The sequence below is a fragment of the Oryza brachyantha genome, chromosome 9, assembly GCF_000231095.2.
Source record: "Oryza brachyantha chromosome 9, ObraRS2, whole genome shotgun sequence".
NCBI lineage: Eukaryota > Viridiplantae > Streptophyta > Magnoliopsida > Poales > Poaceae > Oryza > Oryza brachyantha.
In genome coordinates, this window is record NC_023171.2 from 9,040,553 (window position 1) to 9,058,950 (window position 18,398).

General features: G+C 37.7%; 1 protein-coding gene across 1 annotated transcript; it reads left to right on the plus strand.

Annotated features, from left to right (window-relative positions):
• Positions 1–8,319: 8,319 nt before the first annotated feature.
• LOC102704449 lies at positions 8,320–13,798 on the plus strand. The gene is made up of 4 exons (XM_006661165.2): positions 8,320–8,575; positions 10,551–10,866; positions 11,808–11,967; positions 13,125–13,798. Exons 1-4 carry the CDS (start codon positions 8,423–8,425, stop codon positions 13,582–13,584), a joined length of 1,089 nt encoding a protein of 362 aa, XP_006661228.2. The 5' UTR covers positions 8,320–8,422; the 3' UTR covers positions 13,585–13,798.
• Positions 13,799–18,398: the final 4,600 nt, after the last annotated feature.

The following is an 18,398-nucleotide window of genomic DNA, read 5'->3' on the forward strand; positions in this document are numbered from 1 at the left end:
TTGCATGGGCTCCAGCTCATGGTGACGCCATTTTGTTATGCCACATTTTTTCTTGTCAGGGAGAAACTTGGGTTGTACTCCGTCTGTCACAAATATAAACATTAGTTTTCTTTAACAAATATTAAGGTTGAAGAGGGAAAAAAACATTGTTGTCCATAATTAAAGATGGCGGTGATGGAACGATGGTCGGATGAAATATGTAAATCAATTTGAACGAGATATTGTTTGTTGGACTCATATCTATGGATAATATTTAAATACTTTAAGAGTTTATTTGGTTTATGGGAATTTCTGATGAATTGAACTATTTTTTGTGAAAATTCTGTAAAATTTCCCTGTTCTGAATGAGCTCTAAATGCTTATATTATGGATGCAGGGAGTACTATATATGACACTTCAACATCGAATATATCTTCAGCAAATAGATCCAGAGCAATCTGTCCTTGCTTGGAAAATGGTGTCCTTGACGCCTCCACCGGCAAGCGAAAGAAAAATCTCACCTTTCACAAGAGGTTGCTTGGGTTAAACCCAAAACCATGACTAGGCTTTTAGATGGTGACTTGAGGAAAAAAAACAGTGGAGGTGGCCTCCAAGTCACCTTCAAAATTCCATCTTTTTTGTCCATGGAACCAAAGCCTGGTTCTTGGTGGTTTGGAAACGCCCAATTCTAGAAAATTTGAGTGGCACAAGGGGCTGATTAAATTGATTTGGCAGTTTCATCAACGCTTTACTCTGTTTGATGGGTCACCACTTAGCCCATCGTTTCGTAGTTGTAACTGTTTATAAGCAATAATTTAAATTTTAGAACTTAATTTTAGACTTGATTTTATGTTTTTTTTATCGTGGTTTGTTTTACACATTTCGCTTTTAAGTCACTACGAACACACTAAAAAAGTTTTACCTACAATTTTTTTTTATAAAAACGCGTTTTCACTTATTCCTCCAAAAAGCGAAACTAGCGAGACTATGGAGGCCCTTGAATTTTCTGGGTGATTCTTACAGTTGCCTTTGTGTGTATTTCACTCTCTTTAATCAACTCGCCCTGTTGCTGATCCGGACTTGCCCCTTGTCTGCGTTCTTTGGAGGAATAAGCACAGGAAGCTGACAGTGTTAATTAGGAACCAGTTGCTGTTTAGCTCTGCTAATTAATCTGGATGCCTGGCTGGCAATAGCTGATTAATTTGTCTTGACTTCAAGTATTCGCAATAACAGTAAAAAATTCGCTTTCAGTGGGATGAAGACGGGTTCCTATAATGGAGTTAAAAACCGACAAATTTTTCATATGGGATTGAGGGGGACTGGTGAGAGCGACAGAAATTATTCGTTGCACAGTTAGAGGAGAAGAAGAAATAATATGCATCAATCACAAAAAAAGATTCAAAAAAGGGAAGCAACGAACTTAGTGGCTGTTTGGATCAGGGTTTTTTTTACATGTCATATTGGATGTTTAGACGTTAATTAGGAGTATTAAATATAAACTAATAACAAAACTAATTGAATAAATAAAAGCTATTTCATTAGACAAATTTTTTAAGCCTAATTAAACCACGATTAGCAAATATTTACTGTAGCATCACGTTCGCCAATCATGGACTAATTAGGCTCAATAGATTCGTCTCGCGAAATAGTCCAGAGTATGAGGTGTGTATTATTAATAGTTTATATTTAATACTTCTCATTAGTGTCAAACATTCGATGTGTGTTTTATTAATAATTTATATTTAATACTTCTCATTAGTGTCTAAACATTCGATAAGATAGGGACTAAAAAAAGTCAGAGAGAAACAAACGTGCCCTAAGTTTGCCTTCTGTTACAGTAGTCTACCCAACAATAATCTATATTATCATCGTCTAAGAAACTACATGGTGTTCTTCTTTCAGGGAAAAAAAACTACATGATGTTCTACAGAGAGAAATAATTTAGAGTTGACACCACTAAAAGGCTTTGTTAATTTCAGACTGCTGAAACTTTCCCAGTTTCTGTCCAAATAAAACTAGTGGAAACGTTCACGGTTCTTCACAAGTGTAGACAACAGTTTATACTACATTAATTTCGACTCAACTATCTTTTTGTACTCTAAATTAAGCCTGATGGCGAGTCAACAACCTCAACGACTTTTTTTTGCAAGAGAAATGTCAAAACATTGAAGAGCCGTACTGGTATCCTCTTTGTTGTTCAGAAGATCTCACAATCAATTGAAATCTCTCCACCCAAACACCAACGCACTTAATACAGTACCCACTAACAATTCTTCTGAAAAAAAAGGAGTGATCAAATATTCAGTAGCTGCAGAAGATTCTAGGAGCCACACTAATCATTTCCTACATGACATGATCATACATTTGACACTCAGATTATAGCAACTGATCAGCACAGGCCACAGAGGCGTCCATTCATGCCGGTCCCCATGAAATTGTTTGCAGACCACTCTTAATCAGACAAGATTCCCCTCGTTGTGATTTGCATATCATATCAACGGAGATTAAAGTATTTTGATGGTGCATGCACGGCTAGTACAACCTCCTGCAATTCTTTTTTTTGGGTTGCCATTTGTCCCACATGTACATTATGTGGAGTATGGTGGTGTTTATGTAATGCCCCACCTACCTAAAACCCAACTATACTTTTTATTCAGCTCAAGAGCAACGTCCAGGCAAAAGGAAAAAAAAGAATAAGATCTTGTTTGATTTGGCTTGAGATTATTATAATCTGGCTTATGGCTTATTAGAAGTAAGCTAAAACAACACAGATAGGTTATTGTAATAGATTATTATAATCTAAACCCAAGATTATTATAATCTAATAAACTCATTCAGAGATGTTTCTTTAGATTGTTGGGTGGCTTTAGACTCACCGTCTTCGGATACTTTAAAATAATTACTTGTATTTATCAATTTTTTCATTTAGCTTATTATAATAATCTAACTTAATAATTAGATTACAATAATCCCTAGCTGAAATAAATATGACCTGAGAAGAAGGAATTGCTCTAGATTTGCAGTTGGACCCAGTTGTTGGCTCGATCGATCAGAACGATAATACAGTATCGGATTTGGATGGTGAGCTCAGGGTTTTCAAGCATCGAAAAAGTTCCAAAAAGAAACACATGGAAGGTCCGAAGCTGTAGTTGTCTAAACACGAAAAGAGCATGAGACGAGGAGAGCTGGCATCTGAAGAGGAAAGATGGCAAATTCAGCCAGAAAAAAAGGGTGACATATTGAATTTTTGTTTTGCAGAGCCGATGAAGGACGATCGGTTTTCGCGCTTTTCAACGTTTCGATACGGCTCGGAATCAATTACCGGTTGTAATTTTGAATGACGTGTTAAAAGATTCAAATGTCAAACAGTAAATTTAATTTGATCAAAATTCGGTCGAAGTTGAAAACCGGATACTGGTAGGGCTCAAAACCAGATGGTTAATGGGTAACGTAAACCTTAGCAGGAGTTAGACCATCTCCAGGAGACATCTAAAATTGATCTTTAAAACTGAATTTTAAAAATTGACCTAGAAATATATCTCCAACAGGTTACCAAATACATTCCTAATATTTACACATGCTTAAAATTAGCTCACTTATGTTCTAAATTTGGTACAAGAATACAAGGAGGGTATAACTTTTATGTCCAAATATTTTTAAGATGAATCCAGTACAAATTTCTAGAAAGCAAAATATTAGTGCTTCCTTGGAGATGCTCTTAGCACATACCTCCTCATATTTTAATACATGACGTTGTTAACTTATGCATGTACTTTCAACCATTCATTTTATTCAAAAAAAACTTACATAGTAATAATTTATTTTATTTTAATTGGATTTGTTACTAAATATATTTTAACTATAAATTATATTTTTTATATTCACACAATTTTTTTTATAATATAAATAGTTAAAATGTGCAACAAAAAATAACAACATCATGTATGAAAGTGCGGGGAAGGACTACCTAACACATTATATATACCTCTAATTTATAACATGAGGCTTTCATTGACTAGATTTATATGTATATTAAAATAATATTTATAAATAATATAGATTAATAGATGAATCTAAACATAGCTAAAAATAGTACATAGCTGTATGACGATAGGCATTGCAGCGTGTAGGGAACTGGGGAAAATCATACGGACGACGGACCTCCCTGCTGGCGTGTATGGCAGGTCCGGAGCACTCGTCTTCACGGAGAGCGACATGAAAGATTACTTAACTGGAGTATCTTATTATTATTATTATTATAATAGTATGTATGTATCTTAAGCACAATCTCACCCGTTTCTTAGATGGTAATCAAGGTGGTCCGATGATGCAAGTACACTCACCGAACGATGATCTAATCCAATCTAATATCTATCTGTCTATATAAATAAATATAATAAGGTGTTTGTAAACATCATGCTGGCGCTGGCTAGCGTACGAGGAGGGTGGACAGGAGGTAAAAGTTGAGGCTGGGCCGCCGTTCCGTCCATGACGTGAACCCCACGCCCACGGCCGAGTCCGGGACGTCGATGGGCCGGCGAAAAGGGCACACGCACGCGGGTGAATACCGGTATAAAACACGACGTCGACGATAAGTTTTTTCTTCTTTCCGAACGAATCTGGAAAAGTTGGGGCAGGCCGATCAACGACTCGGCGTACGTGCGGTGCGAGAGGTCGTCAGTTTTTTCGTTCTGCGATAGTACATACTATCTTCGTTTAAATTTATTTATTAATATAGATATATAATTTATATATATATATATGTCTTAGATTCATTAGCATCTATAATGCTATAAAGTCTTGCATCATTTTAGTACATATGGAATAGTTATGCTTTTTTTATGGATCATGAAAGATAAAAACTTATCTAATTTTATGATATTAACTCATATAAAATTAAAATTCTACTTCACAAATGTTTCACGATAGACTTCTACGTAATTTTTTTTTAAAAATATTGTTTAGCAGTTGCCAGTTAGGAAAAACATATATGCAAAAGAAAAAAAAAGGTCCAAAAAATGACCAGGATAATGGAAAAAAAAGTAGAATAGAAATTTTTCCATACTCCTTTCTCAACCTTATAAAAAAATTAAAAATTTTCTTTGATTTTCCTATACTCCATTCGTATAAACTAAATAAATTTCATACTATAAACTAAATAAATTTGATAACTATAAACCAAAATAACTTTTGTACAGTAGAAACTGATCGTTGGAACTCCAACAGTCCAAACCCTTCGGTTTTCCTTCCAAACGGCCGTAGCCTTTCGGTTGCATGGTATCGTGGGGGCGGTGAGATGGGAGCGAGGCGGACGAGCCAGCCGCGACCGTCGGCGTCGCGCGGGGCGGTGGAGGAAGACGACGCCGGCGCGCGCGCGCGGGTCACGCATGCGGCGCGGCGTGCGCGTTGGTGTTTCTCCTCCCGGGTTTCCGCGTGTTGATTCGCGTGGCGAGGGCGGGAATGCTGTCTAAGGGCGTGGATAGAAAACTCGTGGCTCGTTAGCTCGCTCGATTCATGATAAACTCGGCTCGGCTCGTTTCATTTTTCTAACGAGCCGAGCTAGCATTTTAGCTCGTTAGAGATAACGAGCTAGCTCGAGCTGGCTCGTGAGCTAAACAAAAGATACGCGATTCGCCGGCATTCATTGATTCCACCCCGAAAAGCATGTGTTCAATACTTTAAGGTTCACCATGTGATTTGTTGGTTCAAACTTTAATATTTAGATACAATTTCATATGATTTACATATTTGAACTGAAAATTTGCTTGTATAATCTATTAAAAAATTGTTTAAGTTGACTTTTTATGCATGGCTCGCGAGCCTAACGAGCTAGCTTGAGCTTTGTAACGAGCCGAGCCGAGCTGGAGTTTTAGCTCATTATGATAACGAGCCAAGCCCTTAACGAGCCAGACCGAGCCGAGTCGAGTCGAGCCGAGCTGGCTTGTTATCAACCCCCAGTGCTGTCGTGGTGGACGAAAAGTCTAACAGTTAGTGAGCGTTCAGGAAGAACGGGCCGTGCGCGAACGGTTTCGGCGCACGAAAGAGACGGCCTGTTTACTCTATATACGTCCATGGATCGGCCCGTTTACAGTATATATGGTTTTTCTTTACCTTAAAAACAGTATATCCATAAAGTTTTTTATTTTATGTGTATAAAGTTTACATATATAAATTTATATGTATAAAAATTTCTATATATTAAATTTATATCTGTAATTTTTGTGTATATATAATTTTTATATGTATACATGTGTGAGTCCATTTGGCCTCCCTTAACTATTGTCTGTTGTTTTCTTGGTCTTTTTTCTCTTCTGCTTGAAAGCGGAATTGCACGTCCTATTCCCATCATGAATCACGCAAAAATCATCGGTTCTACCAAAACAAGAAAGAAAAATCAAGCAGTTTTTTTTAATATACCAATTCTTTTCTCTATTGGTATGGTTAGGTCATTATTATTTTTATGGATCTATTATACCGCACGGATATATTAGTTGTTCGTGATATCGCGGTGTACCGGTTGGACCAGGCCGAATTTGGGGGGTTGGGCCGTTGCTGGCTTCCTCTGGTCTACGGAAGCGTTGGCCCATCAAGCAAGTGTAGGTGAGCAAGAGCAACTATTTTTATGGGCCAGGCCAAACAGGTAGTTTGGTTGGCTGTGTGCTCCACTGAGGTATTTCTTGGACCTTTTTTTTTTTCGCGATGTGGTGTTTGGACTTTGGAGTGTCCACGTTTTCGCACGACTGCCACGAAGTAATTTTAGTTACAAACTATTCAATTGCAACGCCCAAAATCGAGCTAGTGACAAACATCTGATATAAATCGCTTGGCCTATCGTTTTCAGTAAGTGTATGTTCGTGTCGGAGTATAGTCTACACGTCTTTTTAGAAAAAAAAAGTAAATTCCACAAAATCAAGTTTTTAAAGCCATATGGTTTTAATATATGGCAAATAACCGTATATATTATGGTCATATAGTTCTATAGAACCCCACTTTTGACTAAACATAAGTTATAAAGCCACATGTAAAATTAAACTAGATTTCTAAATTCATTGACATATCATACATAAGTTGCAAACACCTACCATTAATCATTTTTTTTTTCTGTGGTAACGATTAATAATGTTGTTGCGTGAAACTCTTGAACTGTAATACATGGGGTTACGTGCCACGCCTCAAAACCCTTATAGTTTGGTGTAACCTATACCATAATATCAATGGTATTATGAAACTTACGATTTGTTTAAAAGAATGAGGGGAAAAAAGCCTAAGTGAGCAGATTTTTTTTCAAAGAGCTGAAATTTTAGTGTTCACCAAATTATTAACTTCTAAACTACTTTAAAAAACACAGTTATCCATCTATCTGTCTTCTCCTACACACAGTACACCCATCGCTCGTCTTCGTATTATGTGTACTAATAATAGGTTCAAATATTTCTAAATCCACTCTGCCAGTTCATCTTCTATGGATGGATGGAGCCAAGGTTTATGTTATCACGTAGGCTCTCTTCCTCGACAGAGCACGATTATCACGGTTTTCGCAGCAACGATACATTCGGTTTCAGTGACACAAGATGAAACATCTCTCCTTTCTATATCCCTTGTCATTCCAATTCGCCATAACACACAAGTATACTATGCCAATTTCACAATATTTACTTTGTTTACATAAAATAAGAAGATGTCAAAATATTATCTTTTAATCACTTTTGTGCTGAATTTTTGAATTTTAAATTGATTAACTTTTTTAAGCATCTAATTAGTTCTAAAATTATTGAAATAATTATAATAATAGAAATCAATACATAAATATTTATATTATGATAAACATTTAAATAATACTACCACTGTTTCATATGAAAGATGTTTAATATTTTTAGTTGCAGCGTTTGACTATTTATCTTATTTAAAAATTTAGTACAAATATAAAAAAATGATAAGTCGTGCTTAAAGTTCTTTTTATAATAAAGTAAGCCATAAGCAAAATAAATGATATTTTTATAATTTATTAAATAAGATAAGTGGTCCAACATTGCAAGCGAAGTCAAACAAAAATGGAGGAAGTAAAAAATAAAAAAAACTGTATACTACATCTGTTCTTAATAACTCCATTTTTCAGTTTTTTAATACAATACTTTGACTCTTCGTCTTATTTAAAATTTTTTTGTGATTAATATTTTTATTGTTACTAAACAGTATTTTATACATGACTAATTTTTTAAAGTTTTTTATAAATTTTTTAAATAAGACAAATGAAGACGAAAAAACGAAAAATAAAATTATTATGGAAGGCAGTAACTAAAAAAATAGTGGAAAACTGGGGCGACACGTGCACCGAGAAAAATGGGCGTCCAAGGCAGCAGCCAGCAGGAGGGAGCGAGTCGTCTGCTTCCTCACCGTCGTCGCGCCGGCAAACCTCTCGACCTGACTCCCGCTCCCAACCACCATGCGGCCCACCGCGGCGGCTGCCACCGCCTTCGTCTCGCCCGCCGTCGCAGCTCCCAGCCGCGCAGTTCCGCACGCCGCCCGCCGGCGCTTCGCTGTCCGCTCCGTCGCCGCCTCCCCTCCCGTCCCCAAGCCCGCGGCCGCCCCCTCCAAGGTGAGATCGCCTGGCACTTTCTCACCGAGCCGAGCTGGCCTTGGTGTGGCGGCTGGTGGATTGAGCTCACCAGATCGTCAATTAATTTGGGGGTGGTAACTGCTAACTGCTTCCGTGAGGTCTTAGATCTCATGCCGTCATGCCGATGGGTAGTAAAGTTCTGGTGTCTATGAACAATCACCATTGGTAAAGCTATTTTCCAATTTCCATGCCCTATTGCCTTTTTAGGAGAAACTTGTTCTGAAGTGGTAGATATGCATGTTCGAATAAAATCTCATTGATGTTTGCATAACTTTAGTTTGACCTGAATATAATATAACACTTGGGATCTATTTGCTTAGCCCTGTTTAGTTCCCAATTTTTTTTTTTTGCCAAAAACATCACATTTGGACACCTAAATAGAGCATTAAACATAGATGAAACAAAAAACTAATTACACAGTTATAGGAGAAATCGTGAGACAAATCTTTTGAGCCTAATTAGTCCATGATTAGTCATAAGTGTTACAGTAACCCACATGTGCTAATGATGGATTAATTAGGCTCAAAAGATTCGTCTCGTGGTTTCCAGATAAGCTATGAAATTCGTTTTTTTATTCGTGTATGAAAACCCCTTCCAACATTCGGTTAAACGTTTGATGTGACTAGCAAAAATTTTCGTTTTGCTATTTTGGCAGAAACTTCTACTTAGGTTTAGCTGAAACAAAACATTTTTGTTAACATGCATGATTTCTGCTACAGAATACATCTAGCAAATCCTTGAACTTCCAATTTTATTAAGAGCTGTTTTGTTGGTTAAATATAAGCTGTAGTTTTTACGTACATGTTCTTGTGCTAGTCCAGTAGTGGTCCTCTTTTGTTTCAGAATGCTACTACGTACTTAAGTACTTAACAGTTTGGAATATCTACTTTGGTCTAGTTAGCTTCTTTTTTCACTGGCCTTGCTATATTCATCCTTGGATAGATCCTGCTTGGCTGCTAATGAAGTGATAATAGAATAAATAATATTATTGCTTGGTGTGTTGTACAAACATGTATGTGCTTGATCGTTCGCATTGTGTGTATGATCTCCATGTGGTTGATTTGTTGGCATATTGCTCATATGGTTGAAATGAAGAATGTATATACGGAGGCAAGGGGAATTTAGTAATTCACCATCCTGTTCTCTTTGGTTCATTCCTGGGATATCTTTTGAAAACATTTTTCTGAAAACAAAATAGATTCATGATCCGCCTGGTATATGTGCCGAAGTGGAATCCGGCCTTACATTTTTGAGAGACTGCAAGTTTTCTTTCCTTCCTTTCATTTTCATGCTGGTATCTTGAGCCCTGCATTATAAACAGGACGCCTCCCACTTCATTAGGTCCATATCAATCCTGTTTATTACTGATGCAAGTTTTTCCCTAAATTGATATGGTTGCCATTAGGGGGAAACTTGTCATGCATGGTCTTGATATCTAAAGGGTGAGACATTTACAATTTCAAGAAAGGTGACCCTCAATTGTAGAGCATGCACGAATGCTTGTGGTCATAATGGTTAAATTTCTTGTTTTCATATTCTTGTGCAAGCACAGAGTAATAGATATCATGAGAAGTTTCTAGTGTTATGCCTTTTTCAATCTGTTTGTTTGCCAGTGGGAAAGCTCCTCACCATTGAGAATGGTGAGAATGGGAGTAAGGGAGGAATGCATGGTTAAATTGTCCATGGGGGAAAAATATGAATAATTCCATTGTTGAAGTGGGAAACAAATGATTTTACATCGTTTATAATGGCATTTTTATGAAACAACACTCCTTAGAGTGCATACAATTAATTGTCCATTTGTCCTTGGCTCAATTGTTAATGTTCTGAATGAATTTTGATCTCTTCAGTGCCAAGTTTTCTAGATGTTTCGGAAATGGTTACATGAACAATTTTGTTCTGCCTCTCTGCTCTGTTGTGTGTGCCATAACATTGTCCATATGTGTTTTTCCAGACTGGGAAGTGGCAGTGGATATTTGAGGATAAGCCAATAAACATTTACTACGAGGAACATGAGCATGAAACTGCTGAGAATGTGAAGAACATTCTTATGATTCCTACAATCTCTGATGTTAGCACAGTGGAGGAATGGAGGGAGGTAGCCAAAGATATTGTAGCGCGAAAAGGAGAATCAGGTTACCGTGCTACAATAGTTGATTGGCCTGGATTAGGTTATTCAGACAGGCCTTCACTGAACTACAATGCTGATGTGATGGAGAATTTTCTGGTTCAGTTAATTAGGTCACCAAATAGTCCTGTGGCAAATACAGGTATACACATTTTCCTCTTAAAGTGCACTGATGACACTGTAAGCATTTCCACTATATTCCATACCTGATTCAATACACTCTACTTCTCTTGGGCATGGCGTGTTAATGAGCATTTCATTTCTTTCTTTTGGTTCTTATATTATATTTTATATCTATCTACTTTATCTGCATATGTAATGCTCCCTCCATAGAAAATTATAGGACATTTTATTTGGAAAAAGTCTTTAAGACAAGACCTTGATATTGATTGTGCATTAAATATATTCATAATATCTATAGAGCCAATGCTTTATGAAAGCTCTTTGAAAAGATGAATCTAGTGTATAACTTTTATGCACTAAATATACTATAATTTGACTAACTCTTGGTCAAAAGTTACAATTTTTGGCCTTTTCAAATGGGAGTAGCTATACAACATTTGACAGTTTTTTGTGTGAAAAACTGTCAAACTGTAACTATAGTATAATTTGCGGGTAATTACATTGTAACTACAGTATAGTTACAATGCAACGTATATATTATTCCTACTATATAACTGGACAAAACATGTGCACGGCTGGTTGGTTAGCAGCATATGCATCCACCACTCTCCAGGTTGTGGGTTTCGACACCCCGGTCCTGTGCACACAAGCAGAATTTCCGCCCTGCACGAATCTTGAGATGATCTGATGGTTAGAAATTCGAAAATTTGGTTCAAAATCTGTTAATGTTTTGTTAGCAAACCCGTTTTCAAAATATTATACAGCCTATAATTTTCTACGGAGGGAGTAATTGGGAATCCAACTAAATATACTATTCTAGTATAACTATGCATAAGATCACCCATAGCTAAGGTTAGCCGTTCAGTACTGAACTAAAATAATGTACTCTTTTGTAACAATACTTTTGCTTGAATACCAGTACTCAACTGATGGTGTCATGTACTTTGTTATCACCATCAGGTGGCGAATTGGTAGTTGTTGGAGGAGGTCATGCAGCAACGATTGCAGTCCGTGCAGCTGGGAAGGGTCTTATAAGACCATCTGGCATTGCCACTGTTGCACCTACTTGGGCTGGACCCCTCCCCATTGTATTTGGACGTGGTTCTGATATGGAGACAAGGTATAAACTGAGTGTATGAGCTTTTATATTGCAAATATTTGTATAGAATGGAAAAAATCTCCTGTGGTCTGCTTTTTTTTAGTTGTGCTCAACAATAGTGTGGAGTGGTTATCTTTCCAACTTCTAAGACAACAGTAATACTGCTCTAAAAAAGCTACTATGAACACACTACCATCATCACTAGATTTTCAGCAACAGTTTGCATTTTGGATGTCCCCTTATTGATACCATACACACTATTTACATAATTTGTCCTACACATTGTAGGCCTATAGTATGCATGACCTATCCCTTCGTACATATAAATATAAATATAAGATGTAATGTGTTGTACTGTTGTGTGACATGTGTCAATTGTGAAGGTTAGTGGTGCAATCTTTCAAGGGTAATAGTGTAGTATCATGTATATGTGAGTATTTGTGGTAGTCTAGTCTACTTATAGATCTTTGTCTTGTATTCTATATATTAACCCTTGGGCTCTTGCAATACAACCATATTTCATGTTGTCGTTAGTTGAATCGCATGTTCCGTACTGAAATATCTCATTCAATTAAGAGGCACACTTGGTAGATTGGTGATGGGTTATAATGCAGTGCGGCTGTGATGCATGCAGTTGTGAAAATATGGTTGTGTTTATGCAGTCAGTCCATTAGTAATATATAGCCTTGGATGCCATTTATGGTTTCAATGTGTTTATGGTGTTGCATAGATCAAGTGCCAGTAGCATGTTATGCAGGCAATTCGTTTCCCATATTGATAAGTAGTGTATGTATCTCTGTGTGTTGTACTGCTGTATACAGACTGCCAGTACCGTGTTTCTGCAGAAACTTTGTTTTCCAAATTGGTTGCGTGTTGCCGTGTTTTATTCTGGTTGGCTGCCGATTTCATCTTCCATTACATATTTTCATTCTATTTACGTTTATTAGTATTCATTTAATTAATGCTGATATATTTGTATAACTAATCAGTGAAACTCAAGGTAAACTAGTAAGTAATGATACATATTTTTTTTTTAGATTTTGAAAACAGACTGATGTAGCTAATTATGTTATAATAACTTGTTCCCATTGAGTTTCTTTTTCAGAAATCTCAGCCTTTTGTTTCTTTAGATCAAAATTGATCATGTTGAAAATCATTTCCCGATCCATTATCAACAGGTACGGGCTTCTACGAGGAACCCTCAGGGCCCCAGCTATTGGCTGGATGATGTACAATGTTCTGGTGAGCAACGAGAAGTCCATCCAGTCTCAGTACACGTCCCATGTTTACGCCAACCCTGAGAACGTGACTCCAGACATCGTGGAGAGCCGCTATGAGTTAACCAAAAGGAAAGGTGCAAGGTATGTCCCTGCCGCATTCTTGACAGGCCTTCTTGACCCTGTCCAATCAAGGGAAGAATTCCTTCAGCTGTTTGCCAAGTTGGACGGAGACATACCAGTTTTGGTTGTGTCGACCACGAATGCTCCGAAGCGGTCAAAGGCTGAGATGGAAGCTCTCAGAGGTGCCAAAGGCGTGACTGAATTCGTGGAGGTTCCAGGTGCCCTTCTGCCGCAGGAGGAATACCCATCGCCAGTTGCAGAGGAACTCTACAGCTTTCTGAAGGAAATCGTCAAGTAGATGAAAATGTGCACGAGTCATGGTCAAATTCACCAACATCCTATACTCAGTACTGTACTAGAGCTTGTAACAGAAGCAGCATCAAATTCCTGTCTGGGTGCCACAACATTTCCAAGCCTGGGAAACCAGCCAATCCATAATTCCATATACAGCGTGTCAAAGCGTGCAGCAGCATATCGCCCTGATCAATAATTGCAGCTCACACATCATGCTCAGCTCATGGCTGTTCCGGTATGATCGAATCGATGCCTAACCCTTTTGATGATCCATCTGGTGGCATTTATTCATCGCACATAATGGCAGCCGTTGCCCGAATCTCTGTTCTAATTCCATGATCCCCTCTCATCCATGGAAAGTACAAGCCCATCCAAGGCACTGGTCTCCACAGGTAAACACTTGTTCCTCTCTCCCTAACCGTACCTTTTTTTTTCTTTTGGCCATGGTGATCGATCGATGCATTCTTGCTGCTGTTGCTGCGACTTGCGAGTGAGCTTTCACCGGGGAACCAATGCTTGAAGCTGAGAGAAGCTACCTAGGCCCCATCGTTTCACTTCTTCTTATAAGTCAAAATTTAAATTTTTAATCTTAAAATTTAGGGGTTTATTGAGGTTTTTTATTTTAATTTATTTTCAGTATTTGCTTTTAGATCTCAAGAACATATATATACCACATTTTATAATGCAAAATTAAAAGTTTATTACCTTGAGATACATATCAGAATTTTACATTGAAACTTTTGATATCTCAAGTTACTTCTCAATGGGTAAAAAAACCCATACAAAATCTTTATTTACAGATTACTTTTCATTTGTGTTTCACTTCTTTTACTGAGAAGGAAAGGGATAAACCATGCTATCGTTCTCTCTTGCTGCTACGACCTGAGAAGGAGACGCTGCTCCACTGCAGAGGTAAGTACAGTACAGTACAGCATCGTACGTACAGATTCCGGTCAATAATTGGAGCATGATCCCGGTGCCGCGCCGCGGCTACCATCAACGCCACAAGCCTTCACGGGGCTACGGCTCATCGGGGGCACGCGGCCTCGCCTCGCCTGGCCGTCGTCGTCGTCGTCCTCCTCGTCAGCTGCTGTCAGCCGCGCGGCGGCGCTCGCCGTCGCCGTCGCTGCGGCGTCCAGGCGGGCGAGAGCTCAGCCGGCGATGGCCGTGTGGGGGCGCCGCATTGAATTGAGTGGCTTGGAAAGCGAGGTCGGGTACTGCAAGTGAGGTGTCCCAGTTCCGGGGTTGGACTCCGTTGGACTTTTGTGTCCCGACATTGGACCCTAAATTAACTGTGGACTGATCACGACCATCCATTGGGGTGATTCTTCAATTTTTTAAGAAAATAAGTTAAACAGTATATTTAGAAATGAAAAATAATACATAAATAAGGTGAAAAAAATTATATATTTTTTTAAAATTTAAGATTTAAAATTTAAATTTTAAGTTGGAAGTGAAAAGATACTCCTACATCTGATTATCGTCTCCGTTTCTACGAATAAGTGACTTGTTTGTATCTAGGGACTTGACTTTTTTTTAAGTCTCTTGTCACATAGGATGTTTAGACGTTAATTAGGAGTATTAAATATAGACTGATAATAAAACTAATTGCATAAATAAAGGCTATTTTATCAGACAAATTTTTTAAGCCTAATTAATCCATGATTAGCAAATATTTTGTGTAGCATCACATTCACTAATCATTTAGGCTCAATAGATTCGTCTCGCGAAATAGTCCAGAGTATGGAGTGAGTTTTATTAATAGTCTAATTAGTATATAAATATTCGAAGCGACCTAGACTTTAAAAAAATCATCGGAAACAAACACCCCTAATTCGCCGGTTCGACGCGGCGGAGGGGAGGTGGGCGCCACCGCGTCGGGTCGTGGCATAAATGCGGCGTGATGGGGGCGTTTGATTTGCCTGAGTGGACCGGTAGGATGCACGCCGCCTCATCTCTTTTCTTGCTCCTACTTTCCGGCGAACTGTTTCCAAGGTTGCGTGGAGTGCCTGCATTGCAGCCGGGTCCGATCTCAGGGGTGTTTGGACCCTGATATGTCCAAGTTACATCGAATGTTTAGATATTAATTAGAAGTATTAAATATAGACTATCAATAAAATCTAACCGGTATTCTGGACTATTTTGCGAGACGAATCTGTTGAGCCTAATTAGTCTATGATTAGTGAATATCATGCTACCGTAAACATTTGCTAATCATGGCTTAATTAGACTTAAAAAATTTGTCTAATGAAATAGCCTATATTTATGCAATTAGTTTCGGTATCAGTCTATATTTAATACTTCTAAGTAACGTCCAAACATTCGATATGACATACTTAAAAAAGTAAAAAGGTTGGCCTCCCTTTTTCGTCACCACCACCGTAGAGCGTCAGCTGCTGCCAGCCTAAAACGATGGGGTCCGATCGTTTGTTTATCACCCGTAAAACAATTAAGGTGGTATTTAGATTGAGAAAATTTTTGGAAAAAATATCACGTCAAATGTTTGACCGAACGTCGGAAGGGGTTTTGGACACGAATGAAAAAATAAATTTCATGGCTAGCCTGGAAACCGCGAGACAAATCTTTTGAGCTTAATTAATCCGTCATTAGCACATATTGGTTACTGTAGCACTTATGGTTAATCGTGGACTAATTAGGCTCAAAAGATTCGTCTCAACATTTCTTCCGTAACTGTGCAATTAGTTTTTTGGTTCATCTATGTTTAATGCTTTATTTAGGTGTCCAAAAATTTGATGTGATGTTTTTGGAAAAAAAATTTTGGGAACTAAACAAGGCCTAAAAAAAAAGTAACCTTCACAAAACTGTGACTTCTTAGCAGAGTGACAATTCCGAGAAGAAAGCTACAACTTTGTGAAATTTACCCATAAATAAAGTAATAAATATAATAATATTTATTAGTATAAATTTTATATGTATGTTATTAATAGTTCAAAAGGCACTTTTGGAAACTAGGGGTACGAAAAACCATCTAAATCCAGCTCTAAAAGTACGTCTCACACCTTAAAAGGACAGACAAAAACGAACAGGGCTTCGTGACAAAACAGGAATTCCAACTTTGATCGTTTCAACTGCGGCTGATTATGGGTAAACCTTTAGGGCATCCACGACGTGCATATAAAGTGGTAGTAAAGAATAAAATACTACCGTCGTATGTATATATTGTGAGAGTAGTAAGTAGCTAATACCAAGTAATATGCTTACTACCTGGTTATAAGAAATAAACAAATGATTTCTCTCATTTTTCTCTCTCAGGCTAGTGATGGTGGGGTCTAGCTTTTGTTCTTTTACCATTGTCGCTACAACAACTAATACTCATTGACGCAGGATTCGCCCTTATTTCCAAAGTAGGTAAAGTAGGTAGTAAACATTGGTGATCCCCTTATAAAACTGTCCGTCCTAGTTAGGCTACGTTTGGACGAAGATACGTTGTCCACGGGAAAAATATAGTAATAGATTAGTATATGATTAATTAATTATTAGTTATAAAAACGTAAAATAGATTAATATGATTTCTAAAACAATATTTCTATAAAATCTTTTTTTAAAAACACATCGTTTAGCAGTTTAGGAAGCGTGCACGCGAAAACGAGTGAATCTGGCTGAACGAACGGACACGGTCCTACTCTCATGGTTTATCTTCTCGCTTTTTACGAGCATAAATGAAACATCTTATTAATAATTAAAAATAATTTATAGATAAAATTTTTATATATGTTCCTAGCGATCTTAAAGTAAAGATTAAAAAATAAACAACGATAAAGAAAACCCTAATACCAACTCAAGATTTAAGATTAAAATTTAAATTTTGGTTTATAAGCATAAATATAAACGAAAACATGGAGAAAAAAGAACATAAAAACAAACATGTCTTTATTCCATGGGACTCTTGGTGTGGGATACTTGTACTAAGGGTATCCGTAGACTACATGTATATATATAGTCGTAGGGGTACCGAATAGAAAGGAGAACCTCACTATATAAGGGTATAAGCACCCCACGGGGAACACACGATCGTACATCTAATATAATCGCCAAGCAGGATTAGGGTATTATCTCACTAAGTCGAGAGTTTGAACTTGAGTAAATCGTCTTCTTTTTTATCCTAAACATCGAGTTCTGAGCCTAATAACCACCCTACAGTTTATTGCCGATATTAATCGTCGACACTTTGAATTGTAGCGTGGCACACGAGTGCACCATGGAACTTTTCCTTCTGTTGGTTCTATCACTCCAAACAGAACGGAGAAAAGCCAGCCAGGGGGCTAAAATTCATCGCTTCACCATGCGTATATAGCCTAGCCTTGACAAAGGCATTGTTTAATTCTCTAAATTTTTTTTCCAAAAACATCACATCAAATTTTTTGACACCTAAATAAAGCATTAAATATAAATAAACCAAAAAACTAATTGCACAGTTACGGAAAAAAAATCTCGAGACGAATCTTTTAAGCCTAATTAGTCCATGATTAGCCATAAGTGCTACAGTAATCAACCTGTGCTAATAACGGATTAATTAGACTCAAAAGATTAGGGCCTACACAGATGTGTTAACCTAAAGGAGCCCTAAAATTCCTACATTCCGAAAGAACCTTAGGGCCTGTTTGGGGGAGCTTTTCCCAGCTGCAGCTTCTGCCAGAAGCTGCCCCAAACGGTCTATAGCTTCTGAGAATCTATAGTTACAGATTATAGAAAATGAACTAAGAATCCAGAATCTGGAGATGTTGAGTTTAGGAGCCTTTCCAGATTCTCAGAAGCTGGCTGCCAAGTAACAGCTTCTCAGAATCTAAAACTCCCAAA